The sequence below is a fragment of the Jaculus jaculus genome, chromosome 1 (genome assembly GCF_020740685.1).
Source record: "Jaculus jaculus isolate mJacJac1 chromosome 1, mJacJac1.mat.Y.cur, whole genome shotgun sequence".
NCBI lineage: Eukaryota > Metazoa > Chordata > Mammalia > Rodentia > Dipodidae > Jaculus > Jaculus jaculus.
In genome coordinates this window covers 161,388,477-161,404,155 of record NC_059102.1, presented here as the reverse complement: position 1 = coordinate 161,404,155, position 15,679 = coordinate 161,388,477, and the positions used below count along the sequence as shown (strand labels likewise).

Here is a 15,679-nt window from a genome sequence, read left to right as displayed (position 1 = left end):
TAAAGTTCTGTAAGGTGACCAGATGTAAAATGTCATCCAGTTGGCAAATATGATGGAAAAATGTTCCACTCATCATGGTAAAGAAATACTTGGAAATAAATATAACAAGAAAATGTACAGAGCCTGGTAAGGGAAATAAAAACTATCTTCATGGTAGGTATGATAGAACATTATTGTAATCCTAGTACTTGGGAAATGGAGACAGGAGGATGTTGAGTTCAAGGTCAGCCTTGACTGCATAATGAGATGAGAGAGAGAATAGACCAAAGTGTTGATTCTGCAAAGGAGTAAGGATAGGAATGAAATGGAGACAAGTTGGACTCTGGAGGTAGATTTGAAGAAAGGTCATTTAATGGGCAATAATTAGAGATGATAGATGACTGAGGGTAACTTGATCAAGGAATGCAGTAATTGAGGGAGGACAGTGAGGCTGGCCAAAGCAGTTACTTTCTCATTGCTGTGACAAACAACTTAAAGGAGGAAGGGTTTAGATTGGCTCACTGTTTGAGTGTCCAGTCCATCATGGTAAGGAAGGCATGGAGGCAGGAGTATGAGGTGGCTGGTCACATTACATCTGCAGCCAGGAATCAGAGATGATTTCTGGTATTCAGAACACTTAACTCCTTTTGATTCATTTGGGGACCCTAGCCTACTCACATTTAGGGTGGGTCTGCTCCCTGGATTCTTCAGGAAACAAGATGGAGGAAGAGAAGGGGCCCAAGGCCAAGACTCTGAAAAGCACCAGCCTTGAGGGCCAAACAGAAGGTGCCAAGGAAGGAGACAGATTGGGTGGTGAGGTGGTGGGACAACCAGAAAGGAGAAAGTGGGGCATGGTCCACAGGACCAGGATGGTTCTCCCTATGTCTACATTCCCAGGGCAGATCCCTGCCTACCTTACCTTTGTCTCCATTCTTACCACAACAGCCTGAACAGGAGTTCCTACCCGTCCCCCAGCTTCAGCCTTTGTGTTTCCCTCCTCAGCCATGCACCGGACCTTCCAGACAGATCTCTACCTACTGCGCCTGCGGGCTGCCCGAGCCTATGTACAAGCCCTTGAATCTAGCCTGAGCCCCATGTCAACCACAGCTCGTGAGCCACTCAAGCTACATGCTGTGGTAAGTACCCAGGTGTGGGGATGCCAGGGGACAGGGTGGGTGGGAACCCTCCTGCCACATAGGTAAGCGTCCTGAGCCAGGGCCACCTAAGCCCTGTGTCCCTTCTCACCTCCCCACAGACCCACAGACTGAGTTCTGTGTGTTCCTGGGGGAGCACCTCTGTATTTGTGTTATTCTTTTCTATGGCTGGCTCAGGGGATACACTGTCCAGCTCTCTTGTCCCATATTACACTTTAGATAAGGCCCTACTTTGGGGGGGGGGGCTGCAAACATACTATACAGAGTAATCACCTCGGGACATTTCTTCCTAGGAGCCTGGAAGGATCCTCCTAGCTACAGTATAAGCAAGAAGTTCTTCACTTCCTTAGTCATAGGCAGCCAAAGACATTAGGATTGCCTGTTACAGAGAAGGGCCACCTTGACCTGACTGCAGGTGTTCTGAGATGTGCACAGGCATGACAGAGGAGGAAGGCTCCCCCACACCCACACAGGAATGACCTCAAGGTCCATAGGGCTCCAGCCAGGTCCAAGTGTGTTGTCAGGAGCAGAGGGCATGGGCCCACCAGGACCTGCTGCTGTAATAAAATTCAAGATGTATGCACCACTTTGTGCCTCTGGCTTTACAGGGGTCCTAGAGAATCAGACCTAGATGTCAGGCTTTGCAAGCAAGTGCCTTTAACCTCTGAGCCATCTCTCCAGCCCCACAATTGTTTGTTTTTTACTAAAAAGAATGGATAGATACAGAGAGAGGAAAAGGGTATGAGGGAGACAGTTAATTCTGTGGGAAGTACTAAGCAGGGATGCAGCCCCAGGCCAGCTTCAACTGGCTGAGTGGCCTTCATTGGGGTCCTTGCTGCCTCTTGGCTTTTGCCATCCCTGTATGGGCTCTGGACTTCTGTGCATTTTGGGAATGGTGGGCAAAGTTGGAAGGGGGTGGCTTGAGGGTATTGATGGAGAAGCACTGGGTTCTAAGGGCCTCTCTATCTACCCCTCCACAGGTTCAGGGCCTGGGGCCCACCTTTAAGCTTACCCTTCACCTGCAGAACACCTCAACAGCCCGACCTGTGCTGGGGCTGCAGGTCTGCTTCCTGTACAACGAGGCGCTCTATGCCCTGCCTCGGGCTTTCTTCAAGGTACTATATTCCCTCACTGAGAGAGACATGGTGTAGAGGTCAGGGCCAACCCCTGATGAGAAGCTCTGAGCCCCTGCCAGATTGAGATCAGGAAGTGAGCAGTGGTTAGCAAGTGGCAATGGGCTGACTCCAGCCAGAGACCAGGCCCAGGCCCATCAGGGCATCTGGAGGGAGCATCAGGCCCTCATCTACTGCCTTTTTTCCAGCCTGAGAGAACTTAGAGAGGCACACAGGAACTAGAAAACAGCAGAACTTGGATCCTACCTTCACCCCTCCAGTGCTGCTGGGGGACAGGAGCTTCAGAACCCATGCTACTTCTCAGCTACTCTGACTACATGAAATGAATCACTCTGTCTCCCCTAAATCACCACTGAACAAAGGGTCTAGTTCCCCCTAAGGCCCAGATTTGTCCCTAAGTTGGGAGAGGCAATAACCAAGACTGAAATGTAGTAGGAGTAGTAGTAAGGGGTCTAGGGCTAACTACAGACACATATCTGGAGCATTCACTTTCACACACTGCACCTATCCCTCTGGATCCTTGCCCAATCTGTGGGGTCCTGACTTGACATACACAAGCATACTTTGGAATCTCAGAACACTATTTGGGCATAAGAGGTCTTAGGGCTGATTTTACTTCTTTATCCTTAAACCTAGGTCCCTTTACTAGTACCAGGACTCAGTTACCCTCTGGAGACTTTTGTGGAAAGTCTCAGTACCAAGGGCATCTCAGACATGATCAAGGTAGGTCACCTGTCGATATTCCACAGAAGGTGAGCAGGACCCTAAAAACAGTAGGGTGAGCTTGGACAAGGCCTTCTGGGATGGAAGTGGGTTGTCTGCACAGTCAAGGCCTTCCAGCCTCCCCATCCCTTGGACAGTGCTGGTGGCCTGTCATTACAGCCAGCATAGACAGGCCTTAGCAAGGATCACAGCAGATGGATCAAAGTGTGTGACCCCTCCTTCCTAGGTGCTGGTGCTCCGGGAAGGCCAGAGCATACCTCTGCTGAGCGCCCACATCAACATGCCTGTGAGTGAGGGGCTGGCAGCTGCCTGAGCCCCAGGCTGACACTCAAGTCCCTGCAGAACGGAGTTAGCCAAGCAGATCTAGTCTTTGCCACTGAGCTGGGCAAGTCCAGCAGGCCCAGGACACTCTCCCACAGAGCCATCTGCTTGGGTGCCAGCTTTCTGCTCTTTTCTGAAGCATCCCCTTCTAGCTGCTCCTGCTTCTGGGCCCAAGCAGCACGACAGTAAGTACCCAAGCTCAGCTCTTCCCCAGGACCCACCCAGGCCTTATCCTTCAACTCCTGCTTTCCATAGCTTCCCCAGCTCTTTCCAGAAACCTCACCAGACTCTAAGAAGAGCTTTGAAGTAGCCAAGAGGAAATAAGTAGAGGCCTGGCCTGTCTCCTCTACTTTAATTCATCTGCTTCAAATCAAGACTAGAATTAGGCAAGGGGCTAGCCTGGAAATCATAGGCTTTTCTCCAGTAAGACTGAACCCACTGTTGCCTCTGGGTTCCAGAGATCTAGCTACTGCCAGCTCAACTTATAGGCAAAAGCATGTGTGCTGATCTCTCTTCTGAGCTGTACTAGAGACTCGGCTTTCCACCTCGTGGTCCAGGGATGTCACAGGGCACTTTTCCCAAGACTTGGGCTCAGCTACTACCTCAGGCCTCCAAAGATCACGAAGGTTACCAAAGGAGGACATGTTGCACAAAACAGAAGGAGCTCATGTGGGGAGCTAGAGGCCCTAGCACCCATCAAAACTCCCAAAGATCAATAAAATTCATATTTATTTTGAAATATACATCTATATTGTAATCTAGAATTATATAAAACAAGAAAGCAACCTCTCTTCATTCCCTATGACCACTCCCCTATACCACCATTTATTTCCTCCAGCTTTCTCAGCTATTTATTTTTAAAATGTGTTTTTACTACTCTTGCTTATCATTCCTAAACATTATTTATTGACTCCCTACTGTAGTAGATGAGGTTTTAGCTCTCTTGAGATAGCACTTCCTCTCCTGTTTTTAGGTAAATCATGTTTGAAGTACTATTTGTATTGTTACATGCCAGTTATTCACAGTAAAGTGAAGATATAGGCTATAAATAAATTATCCTTTGTGAACTTTTACTTTTTCATGGAGTTGATAATTGCCTTAGTTTTTTAAATTTTTTTTATTTTTTTAGTTTTCTAATATACAGGTTGCTAAATCTCTGTCCACCCCAGTCTGAGTTTTCCCTGGACATCTCCCTGCATCCCTTGCTTCTGGGTAGATTGTACTCTACAAGAGAATGGGCTAGATCCTGATTCCTGGGTTCTGTCTTCTTCTTTAGTTCACTTCTGTTTGATAAAATAGATCCAGGGGTTCCTTATTTTACAAACCTGATTAGGTCAGGTGTGGTGATACATGCCTTTAATTCCAGTACTTGGGAGGCAGAGGTAGGAAGATCACTGAGTTAGAGGCCACCCTGAGACTACATAGTGCCTGCTAGGTCAGCCTGAGCTAGAGTGAAATCCTACCTGGGGGGGGGGGGAGAGAAGGCGGGGGGAGGCTGGCTGGAGAAATGGCTCAGCAGTTAAGGCACTTGCCTGCAAAGCCTAATGACCTGGGCTGGATTCCCCAGTACCCACATAAAACCAGATGTACAAGCTGGTGCATGCATCTGGAGTTCATTTGCAGATAATGGCATGCCCATTCCCCCCCCTCTTTATCTGCCTCTTTCCCTTTTTTTTTTTTTAAAGTGGCACATGCATCTGGAGTTGGTTTGCAGCGGCTAGAGGCCCTGGCACACCCATTCTCTCTCTACTCTGTCTGCTTGCAAATAAATAAAATAAAAATATTTTTAAAGCATGATTTTTATCAGAAAAAAAGTATGACTTTATTGAAAACATTCAATGAATATACCACGTTCATGAACTGGAAAGTTCAGTTTCATAAAGATGCCACTGTTCTACAAACTTGATTAGTGTTATTGGGGCATGATTCCCAAAGAACATGGGGGTAGATAAAATGACCAGTGAAACAAGATAGAAAAAGTTAGTTGTATGATCAATAGATCACTACACAGCAGGGAAAAGGAATGTTCCGCTGCTACATGCAATAATTCTGGACACATCTCAGAAATAGAACATTAAGCGAAAAGGCAAACCACAGAAGAATAAATTTGGTATGATTCCATTCATATAAATTCAAAAACATATTGATTCAGTACAAACATATGTAGCAACTATAAAACAAAGCAAGAGAACAATTAAGACAGTGTGCCCCCCCACCAGGGAGGGCACAGTATGAACTTAAAGAAATAGTGATTTTGTCAAACAGGTGGTAGTGAGGACTATAAATACTCTTATACATCTCCTCACTATGTGAAAACACAGGAAAGTTAGATATTCTGCAGGGGAAACAGCAATGTACAAGAGGAGGCAGGGTATTTGCCAACGCCACAGTCAAGCAATAGAGCATGCTGAATGAAAAAAAAAAAAAACAACAAAAAAAAACAATGGCTTCTGGGGCATGAGCAGAGCCTGTCAGAAGGTTGGGCTCCCAGTGACTATGGAGGAGCCTGTCACCTGTAGAGGGCCCCCAACATTTTCTGTGGAATCCTACTTAGCCCCACTTTTGGTCCAGCCCCTCATCCCCAACTCTCCTGGTCCCCTTGAGGCCCAGAGTTTTTGCTGGTCCAGTTTGTCCTTTAATCAGACATGGGCAGCTGCTTTGGCTGGAGCCCAGGGAGGGGGCCTAGTGCCTCCTAAGAATTTACATCTGCCCCCAAGATTGGACTAAAGCCCCACCTCATCCTTTACATCACTGGGAGAGTCCCTGAATCTCCCCAGTCTGAGGGCAATTCTCCTTTCCTGTCAGTGCCTCCCTTTGGAAACAGGTAATTTTGATTTCTAATTCTCTACTAAGGGAGTGAGAAAGCTTCCCCTGTCTTTCCATCTTTCAAAACATTGTCAGGCTGTTGATATTACTGCTGTCACTTAGCCTCCTTTGCTTCTTTCCTCTAACACATTATATCATCTTTTTTTACTTTTTTTACTTTCATTTTAGTGAGTCTAAGAGAAACTAAAGTTAAACTGGTGTGCTGAATGAAGCCTGTCATTATTGGCTATTTATATTTACATAAAATGTTAAAAGCTGGGTATGTGGGCTCACTCCATCTGTAATCCCAGCACAGCAGGAGGACTGTTGTGAGTTCCAGGATAGCCTGAACTCATAGTAGATTCCAGACTAGCCTGGGCTACTGAGACCCTTTCTCAAAACAACAACAAAAAATTCAAACAAAAACAGCAATAAAACAATGAACAAGCAGCTTCCAAAGAGCCACAGAGGTACAGCTATCTGCCCAGAAGTATTCTTCACAGGCTAAATCATTGCTTTGCCCTTATTTTTCTCCTCACTTCCTTCAGCTATGCAAGCTGAAGGCAGGAGCTCAAAGACCTGGGTTCAATCCGGCTTCTTTGAATTTACTGTTCCACGATCTTGTCACATCAGTTGGGTAGAGCTTTTTGTTTTTTCATCCATAAACTATGGAGCCTAACTGCTGCCCCCATATGCCAGGTTGACCCAAGAGGATCTATGAAACTCCTGCTGCAGAAATGTTTCTATCACCAGGCCTGGTGGTGCACACCTTTAGTCCCATCACTTGGGAGGCAGAAATAGGAGGATCTGAGTTCAAGGCCAGCCTGAAACTACATAGTGAATTCTAGGTCTTGGCTAGAGTGAGACCCTACTTCAAAAAAAACAACAAAAAAGGAAATGTTTTAATCAAGTGCTGACCCTACCCTGTCAAGCCTGCTTGGAATCTCACTGCCTAGATCATACCCCACTCTAGATCATACCCACCAGGGCCAGAGGAGGGAGAATCCTGGCCCTTTAGCCCCCCACCCCACATTCTGTGATTCCAGGCCTGACAATCACAATAATTGGAAACAAGACTAGAGAGATGGCTTGAGGGTTAGGTGCTTGCCTATGAAGCCTAGGGACCCAGGTTCTACTTCCTAGAACCCCCATAAGCCAGATGCACATGATGGTGCATGCATCTGGAGTTGGTTTGCTAGAAGCCCTGGCATGCCTATATTGTCATTCTTTCCCCACCTCTCTTTCATCTGTAATTAAAAAAAAAAAAAAATGGAAACAGCATCCAGGACAACAAAGTGAGGAGTAAATCCCAGCAATGGTGAAGGGAAGCCCCAAACCTCCCTTTCCTAGGCACTTTATTAGCCTAGCAGAGGGGCAGCCAGGCTGGCTAACCAGCCATGTTGCCAGACCCTCCTCTACTAAAAGGACAGAGTTGCGATGCCTGAACCCTGGACATAAAGGAACCCAAACTGGGCATGGGCAAGGCCAAGGAAGAACCTAGAGCTGCCCACTGCAGGTATGAAAGGCCAACCTGGTCTCACTCCTGCGACAGACTGAAAACAAGTTCTCAGCTCCTCCTTCCCCACCCTCTGCCCTGTGCAGTTCTAACTCCACCCTGGAGTCAGGAAGCCACAAGTGCTACATCAGCTGTGGTGTGAAAGGTGATTCCATCCCCAGGCAAAGGAGAGGCTAGAAAAGGCCAAAACCAGACCAGGGCCCAGCGAGGTCCCAGCACTGCCTGTAGGTTGCGGTGGGGGCCCAGGTCATAGAAGTGCTGGCCCCGAGCCCACTCCCACGTGGTCTGGCCCCGCAGCAACAGCATCCCATGGAAAAGCAGCCCAGCCCCGCACAGCAGCGCACCTGCCACACACGTGTCCATCACAAAAGCCAAGGCAAACTGGGCTAGAGATACTCTGCCTGTGGGGAGAGCAAAGAGGGTCAGGGGTTAGTGGATCCAGTTTTTCCAAACCCAACTCAGCTCCTCTACCCTTCCACCAAGAAGCAGGACTCAACCCTCTATTCTGTAAACTCACTGAATTACACCTGGTATCTGTGTCATAATGGACAAGAATTGCATCTTATATCATGTTGGCCACAGCAGGCAACTAGTACCTGCAGAATTATCACCTACTAGATGCCATGAAACACTGCTAAGTGGGAGAAGCCAGACACAAAATGTTGGGTTGTGTGATGCTCTGTTTTCAGTCTTATCACTCTCCCAACTGACCTATTTTTGCACCTAGTTGATGCTCTTTCTATAAAATATCCTCAATATGGAAATGCCTGGATAGAAAGCAGATTTGTGGTCCATAATAAATAAAAATTAAAAAGTTTAAAAGAAAGTGGATTAGTGGTTGACAAGGCTGAGAGGAGTTAGGGAAAAGTGGGAGGTAGGGGCTGCTTATTGGCCATAGTACTTCTCTTTGGTATGAAAATGTTCTAGAATTGAAGCCAGGCGCCCAGCACTTGGGAGGCAGAGGTAGGAGGATCGAAGTGAGTGCAAGGCCACCCTGAGACTACATAGTGAATTATAGCCTGGGCTAGTGTGAGACCCTACCTTGAAAAAAAAAATAGAAAATGTTCTGGAATTGGACAGCAGTAATGGTTGCACTATATTGTCAATATACAAGAAGCTACTGAACTATACATTTCAAAATGGCTAAAATAATACCTTGGTTGTTTTTATTTTTCCAAGGTAAGGTCTCACTCTAGCCCAGGCTGACCTGGAACCTACTCTGTAGTCCCAGGCTGGCCTTGAACTCAGAGATCCTCCTACCTCTGCCTCTTGAGTGCCAGGATTAAAGATGTGCACCACAAAGCCTAGCTTCATTGAATCTCTTTTTGAATCTTTTTTTTTTAATATTAATATTTTTAAGGGCTGAAGGAATGGCTTAGCAGTTAAGGTGTTTGCCTGCGAAGTCAAAGGATCCAGGGTTGATTTCTCAGGACCCATGTAAGCCAGATGCACAAGGTTGTGCATGCATCTGGAGTTTGTTTGCAGTGGCTGAAGGCCCTGGCACACTCTATCTGCCTCTTTCTCTCCCTCAAATAAATTTTTAAAAATATTTTTTAAGTTGAGAGGGAGATAAACCAGAAAGAGAGAGAGAGGCAGATAGAGAATGGGTGTGCCAGGGCCTCCAGTCCCTGAAAATGAACTCTAGATACATGTGCTACCTTGTGCATCTGGCTTTCATGAGTCCTGGGGGACTGAACGTAGGTACTTTGGCTTTGCAGTCAAGCACCTTAACCACTAAGCCATCTCCCCAACCCTCATTAAATCTTAATTAGAAAAGAGAGCCAACTGAGTGTGGTGGCACACACCTTTACTCCCAGTACTTGGGAGGCAGAGGCAGGAGGATTGCCACGAGTTTGAGGCCACCCTGAGAATACAGAGTAAATTCCAGGTCAGCCAGGGCTAGAGTGAGACCCTACCTCAAAAGAAAAAACAAAATTAGAGCTGGGTGTGGTGGCGCATGCCTTTAATCCCAGCACTTGGGAGGCAGAGGTGGGAGGATCGCCAAGAGTTCAAGGCCACCCTGAAACGACATAGTGAATTCCAGGTCAGCCTGAACCAGAGTGAGACCCTACCTCAAAAAACCAAAATAAATAAATAAATAAATAAAAATTAAAAAAAGAGAGAGAGAGTTGAGCGTGATGGCACAGGCCTTTAATCCCAGCACTTGGGAGACAGAGGTAGGAGGATACCTGTGAGTTCGAGGCCACCCTCAGACTACATAGTGAATTCCAGCTCAGCCTGGGCTAGAGTGAGACCCTACCTCAAAAAACAAAAATAAGTAAGTAAATGAGAAAATGGCTTAGTGGTTAAGGCGCTTGCCTGCAAAGCCTAAGGACCCAGGCTTGATTCCCCAGGACCCATGTAAGCCAGATGCACATGGTGGTGCATGTGTCTGAAGCTTGTTTGTAGTGGCTGGGCCCTGGCATGCCCATTCTCTCTTTCTCTCTATCCATCTGCCTCTTCCTCTCTCAAATAAATAAATAAAATATTAAAAATAAATAAATAAATGAAAGTCTGTTGCAGAAGGTATACTATGCAAAAGTGAGGCAAGAACATTCTACTTCCAGGAGAGGCCCCTGTGTGATGGTGTCTATGGTCTTGAAGCTCAGGAAGAAGCCAAACTGCACAGCAGATCTGCAAGTAGTGGGGACCTGGAGTGGGGCTCCAGGAATCTAGGGGTGGCTGGATATGACAGAGTTTGAATGCAGAAAACGCTGGGCATCAAATGAAAGGGAAAGCAGAAAAGAAGATAGGGAGGCAGTGATCAAAGCCTGAGTGTTGGTGAGGCCAAGGTCAAAACATGTCAAGGCCACAGTGTTGACAGCTTTTAAGTCTGGGACAGCTAGAGGTCCTATGGCTCTTCTGGAGACACAGACTGGCCCATGGCACTCTAGGAGGAGCAGCAGGGCAGAGGCCAAGTGGGAGCAGGTGGAGGACTGAGCAGGAGGGAACGTGGCCGTAAAGCTGGGCAAGTCCTTTGGAAGAAGAAAAGATGAAAGGTGGTGCTAAGTCTGTACAAAGTAGGAGGACCCTGAGAAAGCCAGCTGAGGGACCTGGAGCACACAGGGAGGAACAGATAAAAATAGGGAGTAAAAAGCCAGATTCCAGAGCTGGGTTAGGAGGTGGGGGGACAGTCATCCAGGCTGGGAGAATTGAGCACAGGACCTTTTTCTGCTTGTTTTTTGTTTTGGTTTTTCGAGGTAGGGTCTCATTCTAGCCCAAGTTGACCTGGAATTCACTATGTAGCCTAAGGCTGGCCTTGAACTCACAGTGATCCTCCTACCTCTGCCTCTCAAGTGCTGGGATCAAAGGCATGTGTCACCACACCAGACTGTATTTATATATTCTCTCTCTATCTGCCTCTTTCTCTCTCTCTCTGTCTCATTGTCATTATTCATTGATTTGACAGAGAGAAAAAGAGGCAGATAGAGAATAGGTGTGCCAGGGTCTCCAGACACTGCAAATGAACTACAGATGCATGTGCCACCTTGTGCACCTGACTTATGTAGGTACTGGGGAATCGAACCTAGGTCCTTAGGCTTTGCAGTAAAGTGCCTTAAATGCTAAGCCATTCCTCCAGGCCCTGAGTTTTTGTTCTTTTGGGGACAACACATTCACCTTGAACTCCATTTTTATCCCAGGTTGACCTCAAACTCTCAAGCCTGCCTCAGCTGGGACTACCGGCATCTGCCACCCACCCACAGGATAATTTTGGATATTCTATCCGATGTCCTTTTCTCTCTGTGAAAGACTCTGGGGGAAGGCTGATGGCAAAGTGGGAAAGTTTGAGCTGCAGCCATCGGAGGAGCAAGCTATGAGAAAGAAGGTTAGCTGAGTTAAAGGCCAATGGCCATGCAGATCTCTGGCAGCTCTCAGCAAACGGGATGAAAGATGTTCAAGGATGCCTAAGAAGTTGGCAGGAGAGAAGGGTGGAAACGGGTAGATGGCTCAGGTTAGACATGGAGCAATAAAGATGGGACTTCGGCAGATGAACAACAGAAAAGCGATAACCAGGAGCCTGCAGTGCCCAGCAGCTCTTGGAGCAGGTGCCACAGAGTGGGAGAATGAGAGAGAGAGAAAAAGGCACGAAGCCGAGCGTGGTGGCACACGCCTTTAATCCCAGCACTTGGGAGACAGAGGTAGGAGGATTGCCTTGAGTTCATGGCCACCCTGAGATGACAGTTAATTCCAGGTCAGCCTGGACCAGAGTGAGACCCTACCTCGAAAACAAACAAACAAACAAAAAAGCATGAAAGGGACAATCAATGAAGGTGATACATTCTGGATCCTAAAAAGTAGGGTGTAGATGTGGGAGTAGGATTAGTAAAACAGCGACAGCCAGTTGGTAGCACTGTAATCCCAGCACATGGGAGGCTGAGGAAAAGGATTATGAGTTTGAGGCTAGCCTAGGCTACATAGAGAGAACCTGTCAAAAGATAAATAAGAAAGATGTTAGGCGTGGAGGAGCATGCTAGCTCAGCACTCAGGAGGCAGAGGCACGAAGATCGCTGTGAGTTTATGCCACTTGCTGCCCAAGCTGACCCGGGGCAACCTTGAATCATAACTCACTCACTTATCTGTGCCTTCCTTCCTCACCCCAACTCCCATCTCTGCTTCAACAGAACAAAACCCCTGTTGCCAGGGAAACCCTGGTCTACCTGGGTTATGGCCTTGGGTCCTATCTAGTGACTTGGTGGCTCAGGGTCTGAGTCACGTGGAGTAACCCCCACACTCCTCCCCACATACACACACATGAAAATGAAGCTTCCTTTGTCCTTAGGAAGCTGAAGCCCCTCTCTGGCTTCCACGGCCCTGCCATGCTCTTCCGTGGCTAGCTCCTCTAATAAACCTTTTTCCCCAAAGAAATAAATCCATGTGTTTCACTGTACCGAACCAGTCCTTTTCAGTCTCTTATAGTCCCTACAGCAGAGCCGAGAGAAACTGCTAGAAACCCTACTTCCCACAGGAAGGGACTCTGCTCTGGCTCCTATAAAACCCTGCAAGCTCCCCACCTGTGAGCAGCATGAGCCAGGGCAGCAGCAGGAGCGCCACGGTGTGCAGAGAGGAGTGGGCCCGCAGCAGGGCTGACAGGGCAGGGCCCAGCAGCACCGAGATGTGCAGCAGGACTCCAGCTGCATGTAGCAGCAGGCACAGGAAGGGCCGGTAGTTGCGGTAACCCACACAGCGGCCCAGCAGGCGGCAGTGATGGTCCCGGCGCAGGATACAAACACGACAGGTGGAGCAGTGCCCACTACGCGGTGGCACCTGACTTTGGCACTGGTAGCAGTATCTGCGGCAAAAGGAACCGTAAGTTAGTGCTCTGAGTGCCCTAGAGCCCATCTTGGGGAAGCAGGAACAGCTGCCGTACCTGCCAGACCTCACAAGCGTCACCAGGCACCTCCAGCACTAGCCTCCACTTGTGACAGCTCCAGTGAGATTCAAAAACTTTCAGTGTCCTGGAAGTCCTACCATCACTAACATCTCTCACTCCACTCCAGCCACTCTGATTTTGTTGGTTCAGGGGACATGCCAGGCATACAGTTGCCTCCAGACAGAACACTGTTCAAAAATTCCCACATGAGCTGGGCATGGCAGCACATGTCTTTAATCCCAGCACTAAGGAGGCAGAGATAGGAGACCCTACCTTGACAAACAACAAAAATTCCCTCATGGCTAATTCCATCAACTCTTCCAAGTCTATGTGCAAATGCCTCAATGAGGTCCACCTGGAACACCTTATTTTTTGAAAAAAAAATTTTTTTTTTTTTGAGGTAGGATCTTGCTGTAGCTCAAGCTGTTCTGGAATTTACTATGTAATCTCCAGGTTGGCCTTGAACTCACAGTGGTCCTCCTACCTCTGCCTCCTGAGTGCTGGAATTAAAGGCATGTGCCAGCATGCCCAGCCTTTTTTTTTTTTTTTTTTTTTTTTGAGAGAGAGAGTGGAGGAGAGAGAAAGGGAGAGAGAATTCATCAGCCAGGGCCTCAGTGACTGAAATCTAACACCAGACCCTTGCGCCACATAGTGGGCATTGTGACCTTGCACTTGCCTCACCTTTGTGTATCTGATTTATGTGGGATCTGGAGAGATACAGAGCATGGGTCTTTAGGCTTTGTAGGCAAGCACCTTAATCGCTAAGCCATCTCTCCAGCTCTTTTTCTTTTTAAATATTTTTATTTACTTATTTGAGAGAGCGAAAGAGGCAGACAGAAAGAGAGAGAGAATGGGTGTGCCAGGGCCTCCAGCCACTGCAAACAAGCTCCAGATGCATGTGCCCCTTGTGCATCTGGCTTATGTGGGTCCTGGGGAATCAAGCCAAGGTTCTTTGGCTTTGCAGGCAAATGCCTTAACCACTAAGCCATTTCTCCAGCCCCCTCTTTTTCTCTTTTTGAAACAAGGTCTCACTCTAGCTCAGCCTGACCTGGAACTCACTCTGTAGCCTAGGTTGGCCTCAAACTCACAGCGATCCTTCTCCCTCAGCTTCCTGAGTGCACCACCACACTCAGCCTTTGTTTTCATTTTTATTTTTCTGGTTTTTTCAAGGTAGGGTCTCACTCTAGCTCAGGCTGACCTGGAATTCACAATGTAGTCTCAGGGTGGCCTCAAACTCACAGTGATCCTACCTCTGCCTCCCGAGTACTGGGAGTACCACAATTGGCTGTTTTTATTAATTTGGGCAATTATAGTAGTATATATTTACAGGGTACAAAAGGATGCTGTGACTTCTAGATACAAGGTGGAATAATTAAACCAAACTAATTTACAAATCTATCAACTAAAGTTCTTGGAATGAAAGGTGACCATCAATTTAAAACTGAAATTTGTGGGCAAGATGGTGCATGCCTTTAATACCAGCACTTGGGTGGCTGAGGCAGGTTTGCTGTGAGTTCAAGGCCAGCCTGAGACTACACAGTGAATTCTAGTAGAGCAAGACTCTACCTCAAAAGAAAACAAAAAAGTGCTGGAGAGATGGCATAGTGGTTAACATGCTTGCCCATGAAGCCTAAGGACCTAGTACTCATATAAACCAGATGTTTATGGCTGGGCTTTTAGTTGGGTTTTTTTTTTTTTTTTTTTTCGAGGTAGGGTCTCACTCTATCCCAGGCTGACCTGGATTTCACTATGTCGTCTCAGGGTGGCCTCAAACTCACAGCGATCCTCCTATCTCTGCCTCCCTAGTGCTGAAATTAAAGGCATGTGCCAACTCACCCAGCTGGGCCTTTAATTTTTGTTGTTATTGTTTTCGAGGTAAGGTCTCACTCCAGCTCAGGCTGACCTGGAATTCACCATTAGCCTCAGGCTGGCCTCAAACTCAGAGAATGGGAGCACCAGGGCCTCTAGCAGCTGCAAAAATACTCCAGACACAAACGTTACTGTGCATCTGGCTTTACTTAGGTACAGGGGAATCGAGCTCAGATCGTTAGGCTTTACCCTCAAGCTCCTTAACCGCTGAGCCATCTCTCCAGCCTCAAAGGCCTTCAATTTATCATCAACCCGTTGCACCACTGACAACAACTCCATTAAGGCGGGAATCTTTTATACACGTCCCCTGCCTCTCCCTGAGCAGTGCCTCCTTAACGGTATTTGAATGAATAACCGATTTCGGGTGTTAAAAGAAGTCTCTGGCTCTACCTAGCGTGGTTCTGGCATCTCAGGTCCTGGGGTACCTCCCACGTCCAAAGCCCCACCTCCCCACAGTTCTCCCCACGCCCCCACTCACGCCCAGCCCTGGCCCACACCGCGGCCGGCCAGCATCACGCCCCGGATGCTGGGATCCGAGCGCAGGAACAGCCCCACGTTGCCCAGCAGGTTCAGCAGTTGGTAGACAGCCAGCGCCAGCTGCAAGGCCCGGGCCAGAGGTCCTAGCGGGGGCGGCCCGGGGCCCAGCACCAGCACGTAGGCCAGCTCCAGGCCCACGGCGGCGGCCCACAACGCGGTGAACACGAGCGGCAGCCGCGCGGGCCCCGCGTCGGTGCTCTGGGTAGCCCAAGGATGCCCCATGGCCCCGGCCTGCCCACCCGCGGTCGGATCTCGCGCGGGGTGGGGGTGG

The 15,679-nt window shown here is 48.1% G+C and overlaps 2 protein-coding genes across 6 annotated transcripts in view; one reads left to right on the top strand and one right to left on the bottom strand.

The window, feature by feature from the left end:
- Bbs1 (Bardet-Biedl syndrome 1) overlaps positions 1 to 4,383 on the top strand; it is a 28,766-nt gene extending 24,383 nt beyond the window's left edge. For all 5 annotated transcript variants that reach the window (XM_045141852.1, XM_045141853.1, XM_045141854.1 and 2 more), the window contains exons 14-17: positions 982 to 1,115; positions 2,114 to 2,248; positions 2,903 to 2,989; positions 3,216 to 4,383. In XM_045141852.1, the coding sequence (XP_044997787.1) occupies positions 982 to 1,115; positions 2,114 to 2,248; positions 2,903 to 2,989; positions 3,216 to 3,302 (443 nt within the window). In that variant the 3' untranslated portion in view covers positions 3,303 to 4,383. The remainder of the gene's footprint in view (positions 1 to 981; positions 1,116 to 2,113; positions 2,249 to 2,902; positions 2,990 to 3,215) is intronic.
- Positions 4,384 to 5,107: 724 nt separating this feature from the next.
- Zdhhc24 (zinc finger DHHC-type containing 24) lies at positions 5,108 to 15,658 on the bottom strand. The gene is made up of 3 exons (XM_004656474.3): positions 15,350 to 15,658; positions 12,644 to 12,921; positions 5,108 to 8,032 (listed from the first exon to the last, which is right to left on the bottom strand). Exons 1-3 carry the CDS (start codon positions 15,628 to 15,630, stop codon positions 7,737 to 7,739), a joined length of 855 nt encoding a protein of 284 aa, XP_004656531.1. The 5' UTR covers positions 15,631 to 15,658; the 3' UTR covers positions 5,108 to 7,736.
- Between the last annotated feature and the right edge of the window lie 21 nt (positions 15,659 to 15,679).